This window comes from Struthio camelus, chromosome 4 (assembly GCF_040807025.1).
Source record: "Struthio camelus isolate bStrCam1 chromosome 4, bStrCam1.hap1, whole genome shotgun sequence".
Lineage (NCBI taxonomy): Eukaryota > Metazoa > Chordata > Aves > Struthioniformes > Struthionidae > Struthio > Struthio camelus.
In genome coordinates, this window is record NC_090945.1 from 44,858,378 (window position 1) to 44,879,737 (window position 21,360).

General features: G+C 37.1%; 1 protein-coding gene across 3 annotated transcripts in view; it reads right to left on the reverse strand.

Moving 5' to 3' along the window:
• Positions 1–3,193: 3,193 nt before the first annotated feature.
• The window catches only part of SH3RF1 (SH3 domain containing ring finger 1), an 88,892-nt gene continuing 70,725 nt past the window's right edge, over positions 3,194–21,360 (reverse strand). For 2 of the 3 annotated variants that reach the window (XM_068942445.1, XM_068942446.1), the window contains exons 7-12: positions 19,979–20,136; positions 17,417–17,587; positions 16,996–17,255; positions 13,087–13,445; positions 10,616–10,950; positions 3,194–5,750 (exon numbers count right to left, since the gene is read on the reverse strand). In XM_068942445.1, coding sequence (XP_068798546.1) covers positions 5,582–5,750; positions 10,616–10,950; positions 13,087–13,445; positions 16,996–17,255; positions 17,417–17,587; positions 19,979–20,136 — 1,452 coding nt within the window. In that variant the 3' untranslated portion in view covers positions 3,194–5,581. Of the gene's footprint in view, positions 5,751–10,615; positions 10,951–11,524; positions 11,642–13,086; positions 13,446–16,995; positions 17,256–17,416; positions 17,588–19,978; positions 20,137–21,360 lie in introns of those variants that run through there. The other variant, XR_011141020.1, reaches the window with a different exon arrangement.

The following is a 21,360-nucleotide window of genomic DNA, read 5'->3' on the forward strand; positions in this document are numbered from 1 at the left end:
ACGCCAGCAAAGTTTAATGAAATCAGTGAAGTAGCACTGACTTGCAGTAATTGAGAGTCCAACCATGTGTTCTGGTGCCAAAGAATCTGGATAATTTAAAGGCTGTTATTGCCTGACTTTCGGAGAAGGTGGGGGAGTCGAAGTCCATTTGTTTTATGAAAAGGGATTCTATCTAAAATATCAGGAACAGAAAGCACCTGTACAGATGTTAAAAGGTCCTGATATTTTTCTTTCTCTCTTTTTTACTGACGGGTATTTTTTCTTGCTGTGCTCCAAATGTCCACTCTTTTCCTGATGTGCAGGCTGCTCCCACCACACTGCAGTTGAAATGTAGCTAGTGTATGGACACATCTTGTGAAGTGGTTTTGATCTAAATGACTATCAGATGCAAATATCACAAGACCTGTGGGTCTGCATGCTGTACGAACAGAACCATAATACTGGCACTAGGGTTGGCAGAGCGTAGCTAAGTAGTATGCATTTAGACGTATGTGCTAAAAGGAATTTTTGCAAGCTAGTTACAACTGAATAATTGAAAGCTGGGGCTAGCATTACTGTGCTTAAATTGTCTTTAGTCCATAGAGTAGAATCAGCGGAGAAGTTAAGAACTGATTTACCACTTCTATTTTGAGCAAAACAAAGCTGACAGGAAAGAGAACAGTAGAAGGAAGGAAAATTAAGTCATTTTTGACATCTACTAACATTATATTCAGTAAAACTGCCATGATTTGACAGGCATGCACGAAGTGCTCATTATGTTACATTCTGAATGGCTTTTGCACGTTGCAGATTGGATCTAGGAAATTTGTTTTGTTCCTCAGTTCTGATCAGGTTAATTCTGATGAAAATGCTTTTCAACTGTTCAAATGGACTGGCTAAGTCTCTTACCCACAGAAATCAGTTTCTTCTGTGCTGCTCTAAGGGAGGTTAGGAAAAGGACTTAGATGTTCCTTTTGTCTGTTCTATTTGGAGGCAAGTCTAATCCATCAGAACCTATTACCAAGTTCACTAAAATTAGTGAGCATTTACTTTCCAAACACACATCACATACCTCACAAGAACAGGAATTGTCAGTTTGACAAATGAGGAAACTGAGGGTCAAAAAAGGTGGGATCTCAAGTTTTCAAGAGCAGCTACTGACTTCAAGGGTCTCAGCAAGTCTCTCTCCTGGAAAGAGAGGGATTTGGACAACTTTCTGCAGGAACAGTGTATTCCAGGCATACAATTTCCCAAGAAAGTACTCTAATATTAGTACGCTACACAGATTACACAGAGTAGACATCTCCCTTGTTAAATGGAAATCTGTAACTGCTGTTGTGTTTTGTACTGAACTCCGTATTCTGAATGAGATATGTATTCTTAAAGCGCACCTATCATATCAAGCCTTTAATGTAATTCAGGAATACAGGTGCCTAGCTTTGCATTTCAAATATGTTTTGACATGAGAACAACCATGCAACTCAGGTCTGCCATGACAGCAGTAGTTCTGGGCACATGCACCAAACAGATACAAGGTCAAGAGTCCAGGTAAAGATGTAATCTCAGTCTTAGTCATTCAAGTTCCTCTTAAGTCCTTTCATAGAGCTGGATGCTGGTAATACATCAAAAACAAAGTATGCTAGATGAGATCTAGGTCTTGCAACTCCTCTCTTTCCTGTTCCTTCCCCACACACAAGGTCCATGCTCTCGCTTTCCACCATCGCTATTTTCAGCTCTTTTTTTTCTATACACAAATATTTTGAGTACGCCAGCTTATGAATGATTAAGAGTCAAAAGAATTATGACATTGTTTTTGTTCAAGTCAAGCTTGAAATCTGCTATAACGTTTACCACTAAGGTAACAGAAAGTGCAGGGAAAGAGCACTTAAGAGTGATTTGGGAAGTATAAATATTGCAGATACATGGCAAAAATCCAAAGACAGATGAATTGACATATCCTATAGAAACCAGTGACATAGCTCTTTATTGAGCAGATATATGAAAGACTATCACAGGAGTTTTAGTAATGTCAGACACAAAAACTTGTTAAGTAGACAAGTGAGTTCTTGTGTTTCACTAAAGTCAATATACACCTTTAAACACTGGAAAGAACAATCCAGTTATAACATTTGGCCAGCTCTATAAAAAAAAGTCAGAAAGCTTGGAAGCCCTGTTTTTAAGCCTACACAAAACTATCATAATTGGTATTACTTCTGTAAGGCAGAGAGTAATGAAGCAAGGGTGAACAAGATCTCAAGCACCTTTGGCAAGCCAAACACATATTAGCATCACTCAATAATTACAACACCAAAAAACCCGCAACCCAAAGAAATAAAGAGTCTTACTTCTACTGCACAACGATGATGTTTGTGTACACTTTTCTCCTACAGATGCACTGTGGGCACAATGATGTCAGGTCACAATTCTGAAAAAGATAAACAAAGTAGAGTTTCCATCTTTTCTGTTCCTAAAATTCCTTTTTTTTTTTTTTAAAAAAAAAAAAAAGGAGGAGAGTTAAGACACCCCTTTCAGAATCCACTTTCCACCATTTTCCAATCAGCTCATGTACATAGTGGATAGCTAACCACATCCAAATCAGATCTCCTAGTTAGGCTGTTATGAGTGCTGTGCATAACAAACTTCACCACGGCAAAGGAGTGTCTTATCACCCAACACTTTTGCCCTCAGTGAAAGTTGGAGTAGATGCTTTACTCCCAGCATTGCAGACTCTCTCTCAATATACACACAGCAGATCCACTACACTAGATGCTTCTCTCTCTAGGAAAGCACTTTAACTCATATGTGCCTGATTATATGCTGATGACAAGACCTAGAACAAACTAGTCAGTGATGAACAGAAATTGAGATGGAAGTTACCTTCTTGTTTTGAAGTTACTTGCAGAAATATAGACATGGAAAAGATCAGCCAGATCCATCAGTTATCTCTACAATTTTAATTCTTGCATTATATTCCATTATCCTGAACTTCCAACATTACGGAATCCGAAGACTTTCCCTCCATTAGCACAAGATGTCCTCCGATAAATGCTGAAATTAAGTTCTGGTAATTTTATTGTCAAACAACTAATTTGTGTTTAATATTTGCAAACACATTTTTCGTTAGTTGTTTGCTAAGAAAATATTTATTAGGATTGAAAGTTTTACATAGTAAATCAAACACTTAACATTCACTGGACTTCAAACAGATATAAAATATCTTACAAAAGTTTTTTAATGGAATTACACAAAGCAAATGCACAGGGTTTGTCTGTTTCTACACTGAATTAATCCCAAGCCAAAACAAAAAAAAACTTCAAAAGATCACAAGAAAGGCATGATAAACTGCATTTTTGTCATTGTTGCACTGCTCTGCAATAAGCCCTTTTTACAAACATTTATTTAATGTTAAAAAAAAATCATTTAATGTATTCCATCTAACAGAACTATTGAATTAACAGCTGATTTTAACTGACTTTACACCAGGAAATTCTATTAACAGAGGTACCTTAGTCACTTAGTTTAAAATATGGAGAATAGAGATAGAAAAAAATTAACCTTTAGTAGTCTTTAATATAAAATGCACTAAATCTTCCAAAATAAGATTATTATGACACACTAGTGTCAATTTATGCTGACAAAAGCTGATATCAGCTTCTTTCTAACTAAAATTCATTTCACAAAACCTTTATATATTACATGAATATTCAAGTAAACTATTTAAAAATATTTAAAAACACAAAGGCTGAATTATACAGTGTTTCAGAGACACAGCTAATTTGGGAATGCTGTCATTTTCAACTATATATATTTATAGATATATTTTTTTCTTATTTTTAAGACCATTATGATACTACCTGATATTGCAAGAAATCCTTGTCATTAATATTTGATATTTTTCAACATATAACTTCAAACAAAATAAAATGATAAGGATTTAATACATCACTGCATACTTGTTCATCACCGCTTCTGTGTATCACGTGATATGGAATCACACTACTGCCTTCCCTTGGTAAAGTGCTGAGCAACAGCCAAATCTCGTGAGATTTAACTGGAGATGATGGTGCTCAGTGTCTTGCAAGAATCACAATTAGACTGCTATAATCAAACAATAATATAAAAAACAAACTTGGCTGAGTAGTGTGTTTGCCAGTGTCAAATCTCTAACAAAACCCTGAAAGACTAACATCACTTTTCTTGCAGGTCTCATTCTTTATATCTGTCAGCTGCAAGGACATTATGATATTTTATTAACGATTCAAACACTGGACACCTTCTCTGGTTGAAGGTGAGATGCTCACTAGTTTTGGTCAAGTGGCTTTCGGGAAACTTTCAGAGTGAAATAACCCAGTAAATGGAAATTTGAATGAAAAATGTAAATCATGCACAGTTATATTACTGCAAGAATTGAGTAAGACATGCAAGACAAAGAAAAAGTCAGAACATACCAAAGTAGCAATGGTTAAGAAGTTAGTAAAGTTTTCACAGTGTTTCATACAGCTTTTTACTTTTAACACAAGTGCATCACTCACCACCACTATTGCTCAGACATTTTAAACATCTCTTGGCCATGCAGATCAGTTTGAGAAGAAAACATAGCAAATTACACTTAGGCGCTTTTAGACATTAAGTACAACTTAGAATTTTATTTTTATATTCAGTCTTATCCAAGGTGTTTTGAAGCTATCACCATTCTAAGTGTTGGGCTTTAACATTCCTTCCAATTTTGTTGGCTCCTGAGAGGTAAATGCCCAGAGAATCGGCCATATATACAAAGCTAAGCTTTGTTCAAACAGCCAAATTCCTATATAAACAGAAGATATAGGGAATTTCTTATTGGCACTTTTAATTTCTGCCTTCCTAACCTTGAGATGGTCCTAACTGTAAGACGGTTGAATTTTTTTCAGTTGCTCACTTACATCTTCACCTCCTGGAAACATTACTCTACTCGGGTGATTTATGAAGTAGAACTAGACTCAAGAACACCACTGACTTTTTTTTCCTCTGTCCTAAGAACAAAACATACATTTTTTCCCCGCTTGGCAAATTCTATTTGACGCCACATCACTACCACTCAACATTAACTCATAAAACAGAGACTTACTCCACTGGTCAGACACAGCAGGGGAAGAACGTCTAGAGGGTAAGTGGGAGGCTCTTTATCAGATATAATCGCTTGCTCATAAGGAGAGAATCCAGCTTCCCCTTAGTTATTCTTTCATAAATTAATAATTTGTTAAAATCATAATCACAAGAATTGTAGCTATTACATAAAATTCAAGTTTTTAAAAAAACAAGAATAAATTAGTTACAGCCTTGTAAACAATTGCTCATTTATGTAACACACTTGGAAAAAAAAGTTCCTCTATATAGTAAATCAGACAGTACAAGGCACACATCACACTTAAGAATCCAAAGTGATAAAACCAGCAGATGCTTTCACCTTCTTTGTTCGCTGGTATAATTGTGCTATAGACAACGTAGAAATACATATAATGTTCTTACAGTCCTTTAAAAGTATTTCATGACTGTGCTTTTTCTGGTAAAATACTTGTGCTATTTTACAGTACAGTATGATTTGAAGCTCTTGGAATGAATCTTCTCAAATGCTTTCTACAAAGCTGCCAGGGAAAAGGCCAGTTTTTCCATTTCGTTGCAGTGTGCCTTTGAACCAGCCATCCTCACGTTTTTTGTGTACAAAAACAATGTCACCTTCCTTAAGTTCAAGTTCTGCTTCACTCTGAGGAGGATAGGATACCACAACCCTGCACCTGCATAATAAACAAACAGAAGAAAAACCTCTTAATTTAGCTTTTTTTTTTTTAAACCAACAATCCTCTGCATGCGAAAACTTATCAGGAAACAAAATTGCCTAGAACTGTTTGCCAAGTTTATAATAACTCAAGTTAAGTAAATACATCTTGAACAGAAAATAACAATAGCAACATAAAGAATTTAAGTCAAATGCATGTATCTCATATCATAGTTTTCACAGAGATCTTAGAAAAATACGTATATTAAGAGGTTAAAAATAAGAGAAAATTTTAAACACATTTTTAGACATAAGTTGCAGACTCTTCCAGGCAGCATGACTTCGCAATAGTCAAAACATTCACAACAGTACCTGGGCATAACTTTATCACTGAATGTTTAATACGATATTTTCCCAGGGAGGGCTCTTGAGGAAAGACACAGAATGGAAAAGTAGATAACGAAACCTGTTAATTTGCATTGTTGTTTTTTAACATTATTTTTGTTTACGTAAGGAGCTTTTCAGGATTGAATGCATGCCATCTTATTCAGATCTGCTGCTCCACTTGTGTGCTGTTGTACTTTGCACCTTTAAATCACATCTTTCCTCTTTTGTTATGACAAGCATCTAATTTTATATTTCATTTTTATAAATTCTATTTGGCTAAATATGGGTGATCAGATGCAGACTCAAATTCACATAGCTGTCCACTCAAATCTCCCTCTATCAGCACTGAACAAAACTATTTTTCTATTACCTATAACGTACTGCCCACATTACAGATTTCTTGCAGGGTAAATACCTTATGCTTTAGTGCAGAACTTCATTGCCAGGTCCTTGAAAAAATTAATCACATTTGCTAAGCATGACTTACATTTTGAAAAAACACGTTTATTCCTACATATTCCAATCTTTCAAAAGACATACCTGTTTCTCTCCCTATTCAGTATATGTAAATGTTTTCAGTGTCTGAAGGTCAGATTTGCAGGTCTGTCTTGGTCACCTAATCTATAAATATCTCTTACATGCATTTAACATATGCAGAATGCATTTTCTTTTTTACATTTGCTTCGACTATCTTAAGGTATCTTTTATTAATTTTAAAAGTATCCTAACTCTTTGTAATCAGTTAGTGATAAAATATTAATATTATATAAATACTTAAGCTTCCCAGAAGCATCCCTTGTACCTTCCTTCAGTTCTTTCCCCATATTCCTAATGGGTGTGCTGTCCCCCACAGCTCTCATATTCTGCATTTGTAAAATGGTTTCTTTTGGTCTATCTTCACATTTCTCCATTCTGCTTTTCATTTTTAATACTGGCATTTATGGTAGTTTTCAATAGCATGAAAAAGAATACATCCTTCTTTTTTCTCCCTTTCTTCATTGTTTCTATTTCACTAGACACAAAATACTGATTTTCTTCCCAGCTATATGTAGCTGATTTTTAGATGATTTTATTTGGGCTTCTCCTGTCTTGTTCTATGGACCACTTGTTTGATCGCCAAATGGAGGAAAGTATCACATTTGCACACGCAGAATATTTTAGCTGAGAACAACAGGCATAAATAGCTGGAATTACAGTTATTATATAAGTTAAATTCATACTCATTATTCAACATTTTATTTTAGGGTTTTCCTTTTAAACTCTGAATTTTTACCTTTCCTTGTCAGCTCACCTGCATCCTGCTGCTCTGCAGCTCTCCAATCTGCTGAGTAGGTGTCTTGACTCCTACAGATAATCAACCCCCTTCTAGGGTAGACTCATTCTCAATAGCATTCAGTGCTGCCAGACCTGGCAAAAAACTGTTATCCTCTAAAACCACCGGCCTGCTCACTGATGTCACACCAGTCATTTTGTGGTGGATAAAATGACGTGGAACCACTTTAATCACAGAACAAGATTACTGCTGTCCTTCACTGTAACTGGATGAAAGACTGCTTGTATTATAATTTAGGATATGCAGTGATGGGTATGTAGGTTCGGCATCAGGTCTTTATCACCACTGTGGGGTGCTGGGAAGTTTATTGTTGCAGTGTATATTTACTGTAAAACTTAAAGCTATTTAGCCAGTGCTTCTCTTTAAAAAAAAAAAAAAAAAAGGCAAAAAAAACTTAGAAGATTTGGCAAAGACTACTTGAAACGGTCTTCTAACTCTTGTCGCATAAAAAAAATAAATCTCTCAGATGATCAAATTACTTTGTATTCATAGCATAACATGGCTCCTCTGGGAGTTGCAGGGAATTGTGGTTGGCTGTCTTTTCATTAAAAGACAGCAATCCTTTAGCCTTGTCAGCACGCCAGCACGGTGTCAATAAGAGAGAATGCAACGCCGTAAGACAACTTGTGCCTCAGCTGGGGAATCAGAAGAAATGACTGAACGTTTTTCATGAAGTCTCAAGCAAGCTAACACATTTCATGAGGGGACAGGAATTCCTGAGCTCTGCTCCCAGCTCTGTTTAACTTCTCTGTTCCTCCTGTACAATAAAAATATGAGGGACTGTGGAGCACTGCGAGCAACACCACTAGTTCACTGGAAAAGACTAACTATTGGAATGGGAACTAACTTAATGGCTTGCTGCACTGAACACCTGCAATCCAGCGGAAGGGATTGCCATCTTCCTTCCTTTAGAGGAATAGCTATGGGTATCAAAGTATTCACCTGCAAACTCATAGCACAAAGAGGTAGTGTGCTACCTTAAATGGTTCGAATTTTACCTCCTATTTTCTGTAGTACAGATAGAAAATACGTGCTCTACAGAAAACTAGCAATGCTAGTGAATGGAAAAACAGTGGAATTAGAATAAGAATTTGTTGTTTCACTTTAAAGAAAGCCAGCACTTTGTGGAAAACTCAGTATCACAAAAATGGGGACATTTTCAAGTGCTTCTCAGAGTCGAGTCAGGCACTTTGCTCCCAATTCTTACAGAACATTAGCAGAACATGACTCCTAAATCTTCTAGTAACCTTTGAAAATAAAACTTGACCACAGTAATAATTAGGCTCCAAAGCCAGAGTCAGCGTAGAAAGAGCACTTTTTCTTTTTCAAACAGATTGTAGCCTGTGATTGAAACTGTGATATGAAAGAGCAGAATAATCTCAGCTGGACATTTCTGTTCTTCACCTTTTTGTTGAGCTTATCTACAAGAATATTCTCCTCTGCATCCCCCACTTTTCACTGAGGTATCATCAATACGGTTCTTATTCACTCCTTCTTACAAACTTAACGAAAATTAATGCTTGTAAATTATTTTAAGATATCAACTACAATGTAAGCGATAGGCATTATTAAGCAACACATTTTAAGCACTGTGGCCTAAAGAAATGGAAACGTGACATGAGAAGTCAGCAAGAAAAACCTTAACCCTGCACCGAAAAGGACAAGGAGAACCCAGTGTAAAGATGAAATTCTATTTAAATTCACCGGCAAAAATATAATAGACTAGCAAGGACAATGAATTTGTGGTAGCACTTCTCTGGCAGCAATTATCATAAAACTAAATAGTAAGGATATAGAGATTAAAAGGGGTATTTGAGTGTGTGTTACTAATAGCTCAATAGAAATATTCAGCATTGTTTTCAGTAAGCAGGTCTGAGAAAAGAATCTCCATCATGGATGCAAGATACTTGAAAAACCTACATTCCACGAGGAAGCAAATGATTTTACACACCCATTGGTCACACTAGAATGAATTTGATATTATTTTCACATTAAAATCTTAAAAATATATTATTGTGCCAAGCAGACTTATGATAATTTGAAAGTAAATGATACAATTTTTAAAGAAAACTCTTTCAAGCTTTTGTTTTCTATCCGTAAGTGTAAAACTACTTCAGAAATTCAGTAAGAAATAAAAATTTCCTGCCAGGAAATTGTGCAGAAACAATAATAACCTTTAAAAAAATTAAGGTATGACAAATCAAATTAAAGACAGAGCAGAAACTTATGCACTGGCTGGGTCTTACTACACGGATGTAGCCGAAGGTCAGTGGGACTCTAATATAATGGTACGCCCACATACCATGAATTAATAATATTAATTCAAAGCCTAAAATAGTCAGCATGAATCAGTTCATTCCTAGAACTGTTACACTGCAGCTGTACTATTTTTTTCTGTATGCCACACACTCCTGTAGCTACTGGAAAAGAAATCCTATGAGATTCTTCATACTGCTTGCCTACTACAAGGGATAATAGACAGTATTCAGAAAATTGCCACTTCCTTCACAGCCCATGCAACCTACTGAGGATCTCAAAATTTGAGAATAGCAGGGGCACAAGAGAAAAATGACAGAACTTTAAAGCAATCGTCTGGCAGCTTCAGAATCCAGATAACAAAGTGCTTTTTGGGCTCACTTCCCAGGAAGCAGAGCACAGTAACAGGCACAGCACTCAGGTAGTGAAAGTATCCTTGCAACAGCTGAAGAAATCACATGTGAAGCCTACTCATAGATAAAGATCTTATTCATTATATACTTACCTTTGCAGTTATGCAGTGCTAATAGTCTTAAAGAACTAATATGATTATTCATATATGCAAAATTATAATGAGTTAATGATCTGCAAAACAGGAGGCTTATTTTATGTATCTCAGTTCTCGTATCAGGCCTATGATCATGCTATTAATTCCAAAACTTCAAAGTAACATGAAAAGTAAACAAACACAAATGTTAGTTGACTGATATGCATGTAAAGCATTGTCAAAAATAAAGGTTCCATTTTTTCTGTAAGGTCTCAGTGTTTTGAAAGACTTCTAGCAGTCCTAATACATACTGTGCACATCAGAGATGCACTTAGTTTCAGGTAGTGAAAGTATCCTTGCAACAGCTGAAGAAATCACATGCACTTGGTTTGCCCGAATTCAGCTGCCTAGGGTAATTTACCTTTCACAGACAACAGGCCTGGATTCATTCAGGACTGGACCCAGGGATGAGCAAGGCTGCCGAGGAGGCGGCGCAATGGGAATATTGGAATCCAGAGAACTAGTTTTCCGATGCAGCGTCTCCTGTGCCAGCGCAGAGACCTCGTTGTCAGCAGGACAGGATCCAGCTTTGCTGTGACCGCCTGCTGAAGGAAGCTCTGGCCCGACTGCACCTTGCAGGGCCAGCTCTGCTGCTGCTTGCTCAACCTCCAGTGTTGGTGAGGCTGGAGGTGACAATCGGGGCTTGCGTTTAGTGGATGCTCCAGAAAGCAGTTTCAGCAAACCTTTTTTTTCTTTCTGTAAACCAAACACAGTTCTTCATTTCAGAAGAAAGATATTTAGTGAAGAGTTAAGCATTTCTTTCTTAAAGATGGCATTTGGATCAGAGAGAACTCAGTAAATTAGGAGGAGATACTTGAGACTCTACAAATAACTACAAAGGATAACTATTAAATTTATGAAGAGAAAAATAGTAACTTCTTTGGACCATAAATTAGCTAAGCCCTTTCACTTAGTTAAAGGCACCAGTGCCTTAGTTCATGACACTGGCCCAAAAGGTAGTCTAGAAAAAGGAGCAAGGAGTTAGATTCCCACAAAGGGAATCTAGGAGGTAAAATATTTAGTTAACATGGAAGTTCCTAGGAAAGAATAAAGACTCCTATCAAACCAAACTAGGAGAAAAGTCTGCCCTGGAGGCTGCTGTCTAGATAAGTGTCTTCTATTTATCCTCCCTCAGCAAGGGAAAAGCTTCACAATTTAGCAGAAATTTGCCACAAGGGGAATGTATTGTGTTTTGCTGCTCTGCTAGAGGGGAGATTGTAAACATTCTTTTTGCTTGTCCAGACAGGAATCCCTGAAGACTATTACTTACCCTGAAGAGAATTATTTAAGTAGCTTTTGTGTTTCTTGTCTTTTTTTAAGGGGTGTGGCAGTGATCTTCTTTGACTGAGTGAGTTTAGTGCTTATGAGAGGTGCCAAATTGTAAGCCCTGAAGACAAAAATAAACTATTTAACCACAGAAGCAGAAAAGCATGAGCAATGCGAGATTTTTATTATAGCTTGGGATGCCATGGAATTGGTGAACTGTGAATGAAAAGTTCTCTATCCCTCTTCCAAGTCTCGATTAATTTAAAGCTATTTCAGCAAAGAACTGCTGTCTATGAAATGGTCAAGAAAAAGAAAAAAAGAACCTCCAGAAATTAATATAGTCTAAATATGTTAGCATCTTTAACTTTAAGCTCCAAATATATTATCTAAAAGCCCTGCCTAAAGGCATCTTACTCTGACTTCAATTGGCTACAGCTAAAGTCATTTTGGAAACAAAAATTCAGGGTACTTCCTTTGACAACAATCAACAAAAAAAATCAAAAAGTGGGCGAGATTAGTGTACAGAATATGATTATAACCTTCATAAACTTTGTCAAAGAGTGCATGTGGGTAGAGTAGCATTGTAATTGCCTAAAACATCTGAGGTCTAAAGGAAGCTGTTAAGAAGAAAGTAAAAAATTAAAGATTATGCTAGAAATACCACAATCTCAAAACAAAAACAGTTGGAAAGACAGAAGATTTTTTTTGCCTATAATATAACACAATCACATGGTTTATTGGACAGCGCGAATGGGTTTAGACTCAGGAGAAAATAGTTCAAATAGAAGGAAGCAAAGTGGACTCACGAGAGGCTCTACTAATCCACATTTGGAAAAGGCAACTGTGTGCATGATACTTGAGCTGACTTTTTTTCCTTTTCCAAAAAACATGGTTCGTAACATGTTTTTCTCTCTGTATATCTGTCTGTCTCTAAACAATAACTTAATGAGGATAGTAACCTTTCTAATGATGTAGTAAAGTAAAATGAGAGTTTTACTCTCATGCTTAAGTTTTTCCACTTATTTATACAGGCTAAACAAATAGCCATTTTCACTAAACACTTCTTTTATTTTATTTGACTGTTCTTTTAAAGTTCCGGCAAGTTCATGGTCTTTTGCAATTTCTTCTATCAGTTTAGAGACAGTCACTGATAACATCTGATAACCATGCTGCTTTCTAAAACATTCAGGAACCTGACTGCAAGCCCAGACAAATAACATATTTAAAACTCCAACTGTCAATCTAATGATTCTTCTGAACTGTGTCAATTCACCTTCTGCTTTTAATGCTAATGGCCTGCATCTGCTGCCCTATTTTAACTCTTCTCCAAGGATGCTCTGCTCTATATTTTAATCCATTCTAAATTATTCTTGTATGGCCAAGAACGGCCTTGCCCATAGCTACAATCACAAAGTGGATGCCTGAGTTTCAGGCTCATCCTTAAAAGCCTTATAGTGGTGTTACTCAGAAAATGAAGGTGGAAAACAAAAACAGACCTCTTAAAGGTTTGCATGATGGAAAGAGGAGAATCCAAAATTCAAGGGAGTGATTTTATTCTCTGCCCACCTTGCTATCCTTGTCTGGTTTACTGACAGCAGCGTTTCCAGCAGCTACTAAAGCATTCTCCGGAGATGCAGGAGCTCCAGCGTGAGCGTTCACAGTTCTCCCACTAACATCTCCCTCCAAAGAGGGAGGAGTAACGCTGGGAGAATTCAAAGAAGCTGCTGCACATGCCAGTGGGATGGTTGACCGGTTCACGTTCACAGCCGTGACGTAAGCAGCAGTGTTTGAAAGCTGCGGCTGGAGCTGCTGGGAAGCAACAGAGTGGTGGGGGATGATCACAGCAGCAGGAATAAGGCACGTTGGACTCTGTGCCTGTATAGGTGTCACTGCTGCTGTAGGTCTTTCTTGACTGTGCGCAGCAACTAGAGAGAAAGAGAAAAAATGTGACAGAATTAATCTTCTCACAAGACACACAAAAAGTGAGGTACAGTCACTGTATTGTAACTAATCAATAAAAATCCTAAGAAGCTTCCTTCCTACCATCATCACCTCCTATATAATACTATAACGACATGTTACAAGCATCAAATTTATCTTACCAGAATAAAGAGCTAACATATGCTTGGTACCCCACTTGCACCAGTAAGCAATAGGATAACTACAGCCCTGTAACTATCGTGAAGGTATCTAAGCTGCTGAGTGAAATGCGTCAGACATGAATAGAGATACAAAGTGAAGATTACGTTTTAGTACTGTTCATAAGAGCTAGCTAAATCCTGCCTGGAACTTGCTTATTCTTTTTAACGTGCTGCATAGTTGTCAGGGCACATAAAACAACAACGTAGGAAGGAACACTCCTTATAGAAGCTGCTAAAAATATAATTGGATTGTTTTCCCTAAACTATTCAGTAAATCCACAACAGATTTAGTGGGTCTTTCAAACAATAAGTACAGTGGCAATTACTGCTATGAGTGGTTTCTTTGAAAACGTAAGCTGTTGTCTCTTGGGATGTTTAAATATGGAAGTCGATTTACTCATACCCCTGTGAAATAAAAGAAACATCTACACTGGAAGTTGGAGAATAGCATAGGGCTGAATAAACTAACCTGGGCTACAGCCTAGCTACAAAGTAGCTCTGCATGAACTAATTTATCTGCTCCAAGAAGCAGATGGTTGAACAGTCAACAACACATGCATTAAGTCATTTAAACAGTTTGGCTATCTGTACACCACTGGGTGTGGTGTAGACATCTTACCTGAACAATATGAGGCAGAATGCAGCATCCCAGGACTGCATAGCCTCTTTCCTCCAAATACACTAGAACTTAACATCTCGGAAGGGTCATCCCTTTAGGTTGGTGCATATATTTCTCGAATATCAATTCATTTTGATATTTCAGATGCTAATTGGAGTCTCAGGCTAGTTGTAAGCAATATCCTGGAATCAAGCCTCTAGGCACTTGCTCTCTTTATTTTACTCTCTTTACTAACTCCCCTGCTAATTTGGTTAGATTGAGCCAACAGTATATTAGCCAAGACTGACATGGTTCACAAATCTGATATAACAATTCTACAATTAGTATTATATCCAAGCACAACATCTAAGATAAGAAACAGAATTCCTTTCTAAGAAACCACCACAACTAAATGGTATGTATATTTTTGTGATACATACACTTTCCGCTTGCCACAGACCCTTCTTAACTCTTAAGTACTATGAGCATTTCAGACAGGAAGGTTAGGAGGGTGGAGGCTTGCCTAAATCCAATGGTAACAAGATTTTTGGTTAAAATGGATTAGTGCTGCTGCCTTTTGTTCATGAGGCAAGGTCAGTTTTCTTACAAGCAGCTTTGCCATTCTTCAGGATACATCTATAATTACATGCAAACAATAAGAGTATAGGTACCTAATAGCTTTCTGGTTTTGTTTTCTTATCCCTTATCCATAGGAAGAATGCATCAAGTTACCCTACTTCATGCAGTTCAGATAGTAACAAAACACATAAGGCACCCATTTTCTTGCTGGTTCCTCTCAAATAAAGAACACGTACTCCTCAGTGTAGGTGATGTCAAGCAACAACTCATTAAGATCATTTGAACAAGGGTCCTCAACCTCCTGAACTAACTGAAACTGAAGAACAGCCCTGCAAAATGCAGCGTTAATCTCTGAAGCTTCATCAAGAGGATAATGCTCAGTGAAGGTGTTTGGGAAAGCTCAAGATGATTACATTTCTGATGCTGACTACAAAGTTTTCTGTAACATTGGAACATAAAGTAGCCATTATTGCTTCACTTCTAGTTAAACGGGCACTTAGAGGAGGCAGATCTCTATTCATCTCCCAACAGTACAACTTTACACTGCAATCCAATGTAAAGTTCTCTGTGAAGAGAACCTGAAAAGTTGGCTGGAAGTATGTTGTCATGTTTTCCAGCTGACCAGAACTGTAAGAACTTACTCATCTTGACAGCAGTAGAAATACAGAAGTGCAGAGATAGAAAGGCCTCTGGGGCCCACAGGAGCTTTCTCTTTTGTGCTCTCATTTGGAAGTTCCTAGGCAGCGCAAGAGAAGGATTTAGAGTAGAAAACACTTGTGCTTGAGAGGCAGGAAAATACAGGTGTTTTGCTTTATTTTCTCTTTCCAGCTGCCAATAGCACCTGGGCTTCTTTGCTTTCATTTCACAGTAAAGAATGAAGTTATTGGGCTGGATCAGATGCCATAACCCTTTCCAAGATCAGACTGGGGGAAGATGGGGCCAAACAGGGAAATAAAGGATCTAAAGATATCTGCAGATATTCTGCCTTCAAAAATAAACCTGAGGCTGACATCTAAACATGCACATGAGGTTTTCTAAGGAGATGCACAACTTTGAAGGAGGTGTGGGCTAATTCATGGATACTGAGACCATGAAGATCAGTAATGATCCTTAAGGGGATAATGAATCATACCATTTGGATCTTTTGACTTCTTTTCTGCTCTGCCAATAAGCACCTAATGATTAAAAAAACCCTTCTGGTCACAGTTCTTTCAGCCAAGAGATCCCAAGTAAAAGGCTGAAAGATGGAATACTGGGATAGTTTTCATCAGATTAAGGTGTTTTCTTTTGAGCCCCAAGGAGCAACTGGAACACATACGGCTCTAATTGTGTGGTATTATCCTAGCTTGGCAAATCCACAGAGGAGCACATGGATTTGGTAAACAAAAACTCATGAAAACACAACTATCAATCTTTCTGGGTCTGAGTTTAAATAACAGGAGGTCGTGTTTCACTATGATACGGCCTTTCACGGACTGTGAAGACAGAGATAGACCTATCAGAAACACACAATTTTAGATGGTATGCATCTTGAACGCAGTATAGTCACAGTGTTTTACAGTCAAAGCCAGAAGCTACAGTCAATAGTTTAGAGAACAAACTGGAATGCCTAAAGACCAACTGAGCTAAAGCGCTGAAAAAGAAGAATTAACAAACACAAGAGGTCTTCAAAGATGTTAGGAGGAAATTTAAACTTGAACGTCAAACTAGAGCAATATGTAGCTGTTATGCAGTTAATGCTTGTTAAAAAATAAGCTATGATGAAGATGTTCTTATTTGTTTTACTACACAAAGTGCATATGAGTCGGGTAGCTCAGACAATATGCCCCCATCCTAGACAGTGCTAGAATAAAAAAATTCCAAAAAAATTCCAACTAAAGTACTTGCATATACATTCCCAACAGCAGCAGTATATACATATGCTCAAGTGCTTGAAGGAGATTAAGAGATGCAAAATTCAGAGAGAGAAACTAGCTTTTCAGAAAGCATTCAGCTCTATACAACAACACTTAAAAATCTTTTTCTTAAGGAAAAAAAATATATATATATATTTTTTTACACATAGTCTGACTCCAGCCGTCTGCTCAGACAGACTTTAGAGTTTGGCTATCCCACATATAACTTTTTTTTTTTTTTAATTTTTAATTTAATTATTACCTGTTCTAACAGCATTGCGAGCTTGGTTGACTGTCATTTGTCCTGTCATGTGCACAAGGACCTTGGTTTGTGGACTGGTTTGGATATGTGCTGCAGAAACCACAGCTGTGGGTACTGTGCTGGAGTTCGCTGCCACACCATTCCCCTGGAGCTTCTGAGATGTTCCACTAGCAGTGGAAGGGCTGACCATAGTTACCACTCGTCCTGTTTGGCCAGCAGTAGACATGGGAACTTTCGTTTGGGATGCACTTGTCACTGTCCTGCCAAAATTAAAAATAAAAAACTGAAACACAATTGAAAAATGAGCTAGTTACTAAAACCTATAGCTCTTCTATTATCTCGTTTTAGGATTAAGTATAAACCAGAATAGCTTTGGACTTGAAATTAGGTAGACTATTTAGACGCCTGTATAAAAATATACCTTGTAACTGGAGCCACATAATTGCCAGGAAAAACACCAATCTTGCTTGTATGCATGGAAGTTCCTTTGAACCAGCCATCTTGGCAGCGTTCAAACACTAAGAACATTTCTCCCTTCCGCAGTTCCAGTTCATCATCTTTTCGAGGAGTGTATGGATATATAGCAATGTATCTAAAAGAGAAGAAAGTAGATGATTTTCAATATATGTAATTGTTAAACCCAAAACAATTAAAAACCATCACTGGTGTTTTCTAGTTGAGAGAGAGAGCCTAGAGTAAGAGATGACAAGGCACGGCAGAAAGGGTTGCATGTTTGCTGATCAATCATACCGTTATAATATTAAAACAGAAGTTATGGTAATGTCAAGGGAAACAACAATTGTTAAGAATATATTCCCAACTGTGCTTTAACATTCAATACTTCTAATAAGATCATTCATTTTCTTAACTAAGTTAATGAATTGAATAAGTGTTTATTGACTAGTTATCCCATCATTTCCCACTTTTCTCTCAGTATGCTTCTTTGTAGTATCTCTTCCACCTCGGGACACGTCAACTTCTTTTTCAGGGAGTACTGATAGTTGTGACTGAAAGATCACGATTAGTAATAGTTTTCACACTGCAAACATTGGAATCTCCCTGTGGTCCCTGATTCCTTGCATCTCCCTGATTCCTGCAGATTCCCTGCAACTGCAATTTCTCTGTAGTGCTAGAAAAAGATATGTTACTGGAACTTGAAGTTAATGGGTGACGTAGCTAGCAGTTGTTCAAGTTTTAAAGCCTATTTCCTTTTTCTCTCCTAAGCAACAATACGGAAAAGCACGATATGGTGTGTCAGAAACAATAGGAAGGGTTGATAAACTTTCACTTTTTAAAAAAAAGATATTTTAACATTTTTTAATGTCTTAAAAATATATATATTTACAGAAGTGATGCTCCTGCCATTGCATGCTGGAAGTTTTGTAACTGCAAAATTTCCTATTATCGCATTAAAAAGAGACGCTGTTTTACCACTACAGTGTTCTGTTTTCTGCCACAAGTTAAACATAAAACTATTTAAACCTTTAAGTTTATACTTGTACTGATTCAGACCTATTGGCAGTTACATACTCTTAATAAATCACATTTTCTCAAAGATAATATACTTTTCACCAGAGGCAGCCAATTAGGGTGGCTGCTGAGTAAACTAGCCCCCTTTTTTGAAAAACAATCCACAATTACTTGCACTGCTTGTCTTTCCATTCCCCTTGTTACCCCAAGAATAAAAAGAAGGCTTTACAAAGTGTTTTCCAAGCCAAATTGTCTGTTTTGCACAGTAAAGGCAGTATTAACTGTACGCTTCTCTTTTTTGAAGATCTAATGATCTTTGTTCTTTGCTGTCCACCTAAGAACTTTGGGTGATTTCAAGGTAATTCAGTAGGAAACATATGACACACTGGAGAAGAGGCTTCACTGGCACAAGATTTAGGGACGATCTATAAAACGGCACAGTAAAGCTGTCTGTGAAAGCAGCTAATGTACTTTAATTGGTGTTCATTAACTTCCCTTTTAGTTAAATCAGTCTAAATTTCCTTAGTATCCTCATATAGAGCAACACTTTGAAGACAGAGAACAGGAATACATGAGATGGGAACCTGATTAACTGTATTAAGCACAGCAGTCTATAAGAAACTGTTAAAATGCTTGATGCCAAAGAAATATCCCAAACCCAGATGCACCTGCTACATAAGAAAAGCATTCTTTTGGAGTGGGAGGAAACCTGGTGGGAAGATAAAATAAAGACACAGAACAAAAGTGGTCCTTGCATTATTCAGATGTCTTATTAGATGGTTCAACTATTCCTGAATTTTATTTTTTCTTTTATCTTTCTTCTTCTGCAAATTTTACACAAAGAAGTTTCCAAGAAGAAAGACGCTGTCAGCAGCACATGTTAATATACAAAATATTTTCACCCAGAAGGATGAAGCACATTTGCTTGTATTACAAGTGTGAAGACATAACACTAACTAGCAGTTTTCTGCCTTCATTTCCAAATTGCCACCCACTAATTAACGAAACTGTAGAATCCTCAATCAAATTTCACTCGCAACTTGCATAAGCAGCCTGACAATGACATGCTAATATAACAGTCTAAATGATATACAGCATTTGCTGTGTTTTGGCATAAGCTATTCCACATGAGAATAGCCTTTTCATTCCATTCATAACAGAAAACATTGGATAAATTCACTCCAGGGCTTGCTGCTTGCAAGTACATTGTCTTCATTCCTAACTCAAGGATTCATTCATCTTCTGCATGATAAATACTTTGCATGTTTGAAATAAGTCCTTTCAATATACAGCAACATCTGATTATATTTACCTACGCCATAAATAGCCCTCAGCAAGAAGGCTGTTTGGGGATATCACCTTTATGTGTGTTTTGTTGCTTTTGTTCCTCATTATGTGCATGGCTTTCTGGAATTCTAGCAGAACATAAGCCAGCTGGCAAGAAATAAGTACACACACAGTTATTGAACTCATTCCACTTCTTTAACTGGCAACAAGTTTCAATTTTACTTACACACTTGGTCGACTCTGGGGTCGTAAATGTGCCATTTGGTCAGCTGATCCTGATGTAGGCCTTTGTATTACACCTGCAGATGGAGGTCCCGAAGACGCTGATGCAATGATTGCGGCAGACAAGAGAGGTGGTGGCGGTGGAAGAGGGGGATTCGTATTCTGATATAATAAGGAAAAAAAAATAGCAATAGATGATCAATATTGTTTGATGAATCGAATCAACTGCAAAAAAAAAAAAAAAAAAGGCAATACGCTAAGAAAATGAGAAGCATAGCTGAATTCAGAGTTCCATTACCTATTCGTAAGATATAACTAGAGAGTTAGGCTTTTCTGTATTTCTCTTTTTTCCAGTTTAAAATCTTGAAGTCTTGGGAGCTAATTAAGCAAATGACGAGCAATTTCTCAGCACAGGAGAAATGGAATGCATTGTTTCTAATTATAACATTTTTAGGAGAGGACTTGACAAAAATTCATAAGCCTTCCAGGAGGTAGATTTTACATCCTACTACTGAGTGTACTTCAAAACACGATTGTTTTTGTAAGCTGAAGCTGAAACATAATGTACAATTCAGCAGCAGCGCACCCAAAACCACCCTTTCTGGAGGAAAATTCCCTTTGATGTATAGGTTACAACAATAAGCACAATATGAGACCACAGTCACTGTGCTATTGTTACCACTTTTGCCTATTCTTCTAGTTTAAAGCATTAGCTTTTGAAATTCAGTATTATCAAGACGGGTAATCTTTAACAAACACTCTAGTAAAAAGGCACAGTTCCTTTACAGGCAGATCCTAATGGGGGTTCTGCCTACAGGATTCTACTATGCTTTTTGAAAATCAATGGAGCAATTGTTACCTTCTGCTTTATAAAGGCACAGACAATTCTTTAGGACCTTGTGTACTGACACTCCTGGGAAAAGTTTCTCATAAAAGGAGAGCTTTCTCTTCCCCCTTTCCAAAAATAATTCTTTGAGTTATAACACACAAAAAGTGAGTACTTACAAAAAATAACTCAAAACATTTCAGAATGTAAAGCAGAATTAATTTGTTTCATATATGGCCTTTGATGTAAAGCAATCCTTTAATTCTGAAAGAAAAAAATCTGAACAATGCCACTGTTCACTTAAGATTTAAAAACTCCATAACAAAAATACAAATTGACAAAATGTACTTAAGTACTGCCCGGCTCTTCCAATACAGCTGCATACAAATGTAGAGCACCAGCACCACATTATGACTTTGGAATTACAATGATTTTCAATTATATTCCCCTCACCCAAAACAGCACAGTTATGCACTTCTTTCCTTGCTTTTCTAAACAAAAATTTATAAACAAAATACATTCTAGTCCTACACTGTAGGATTACTACATCACTGCCTTTG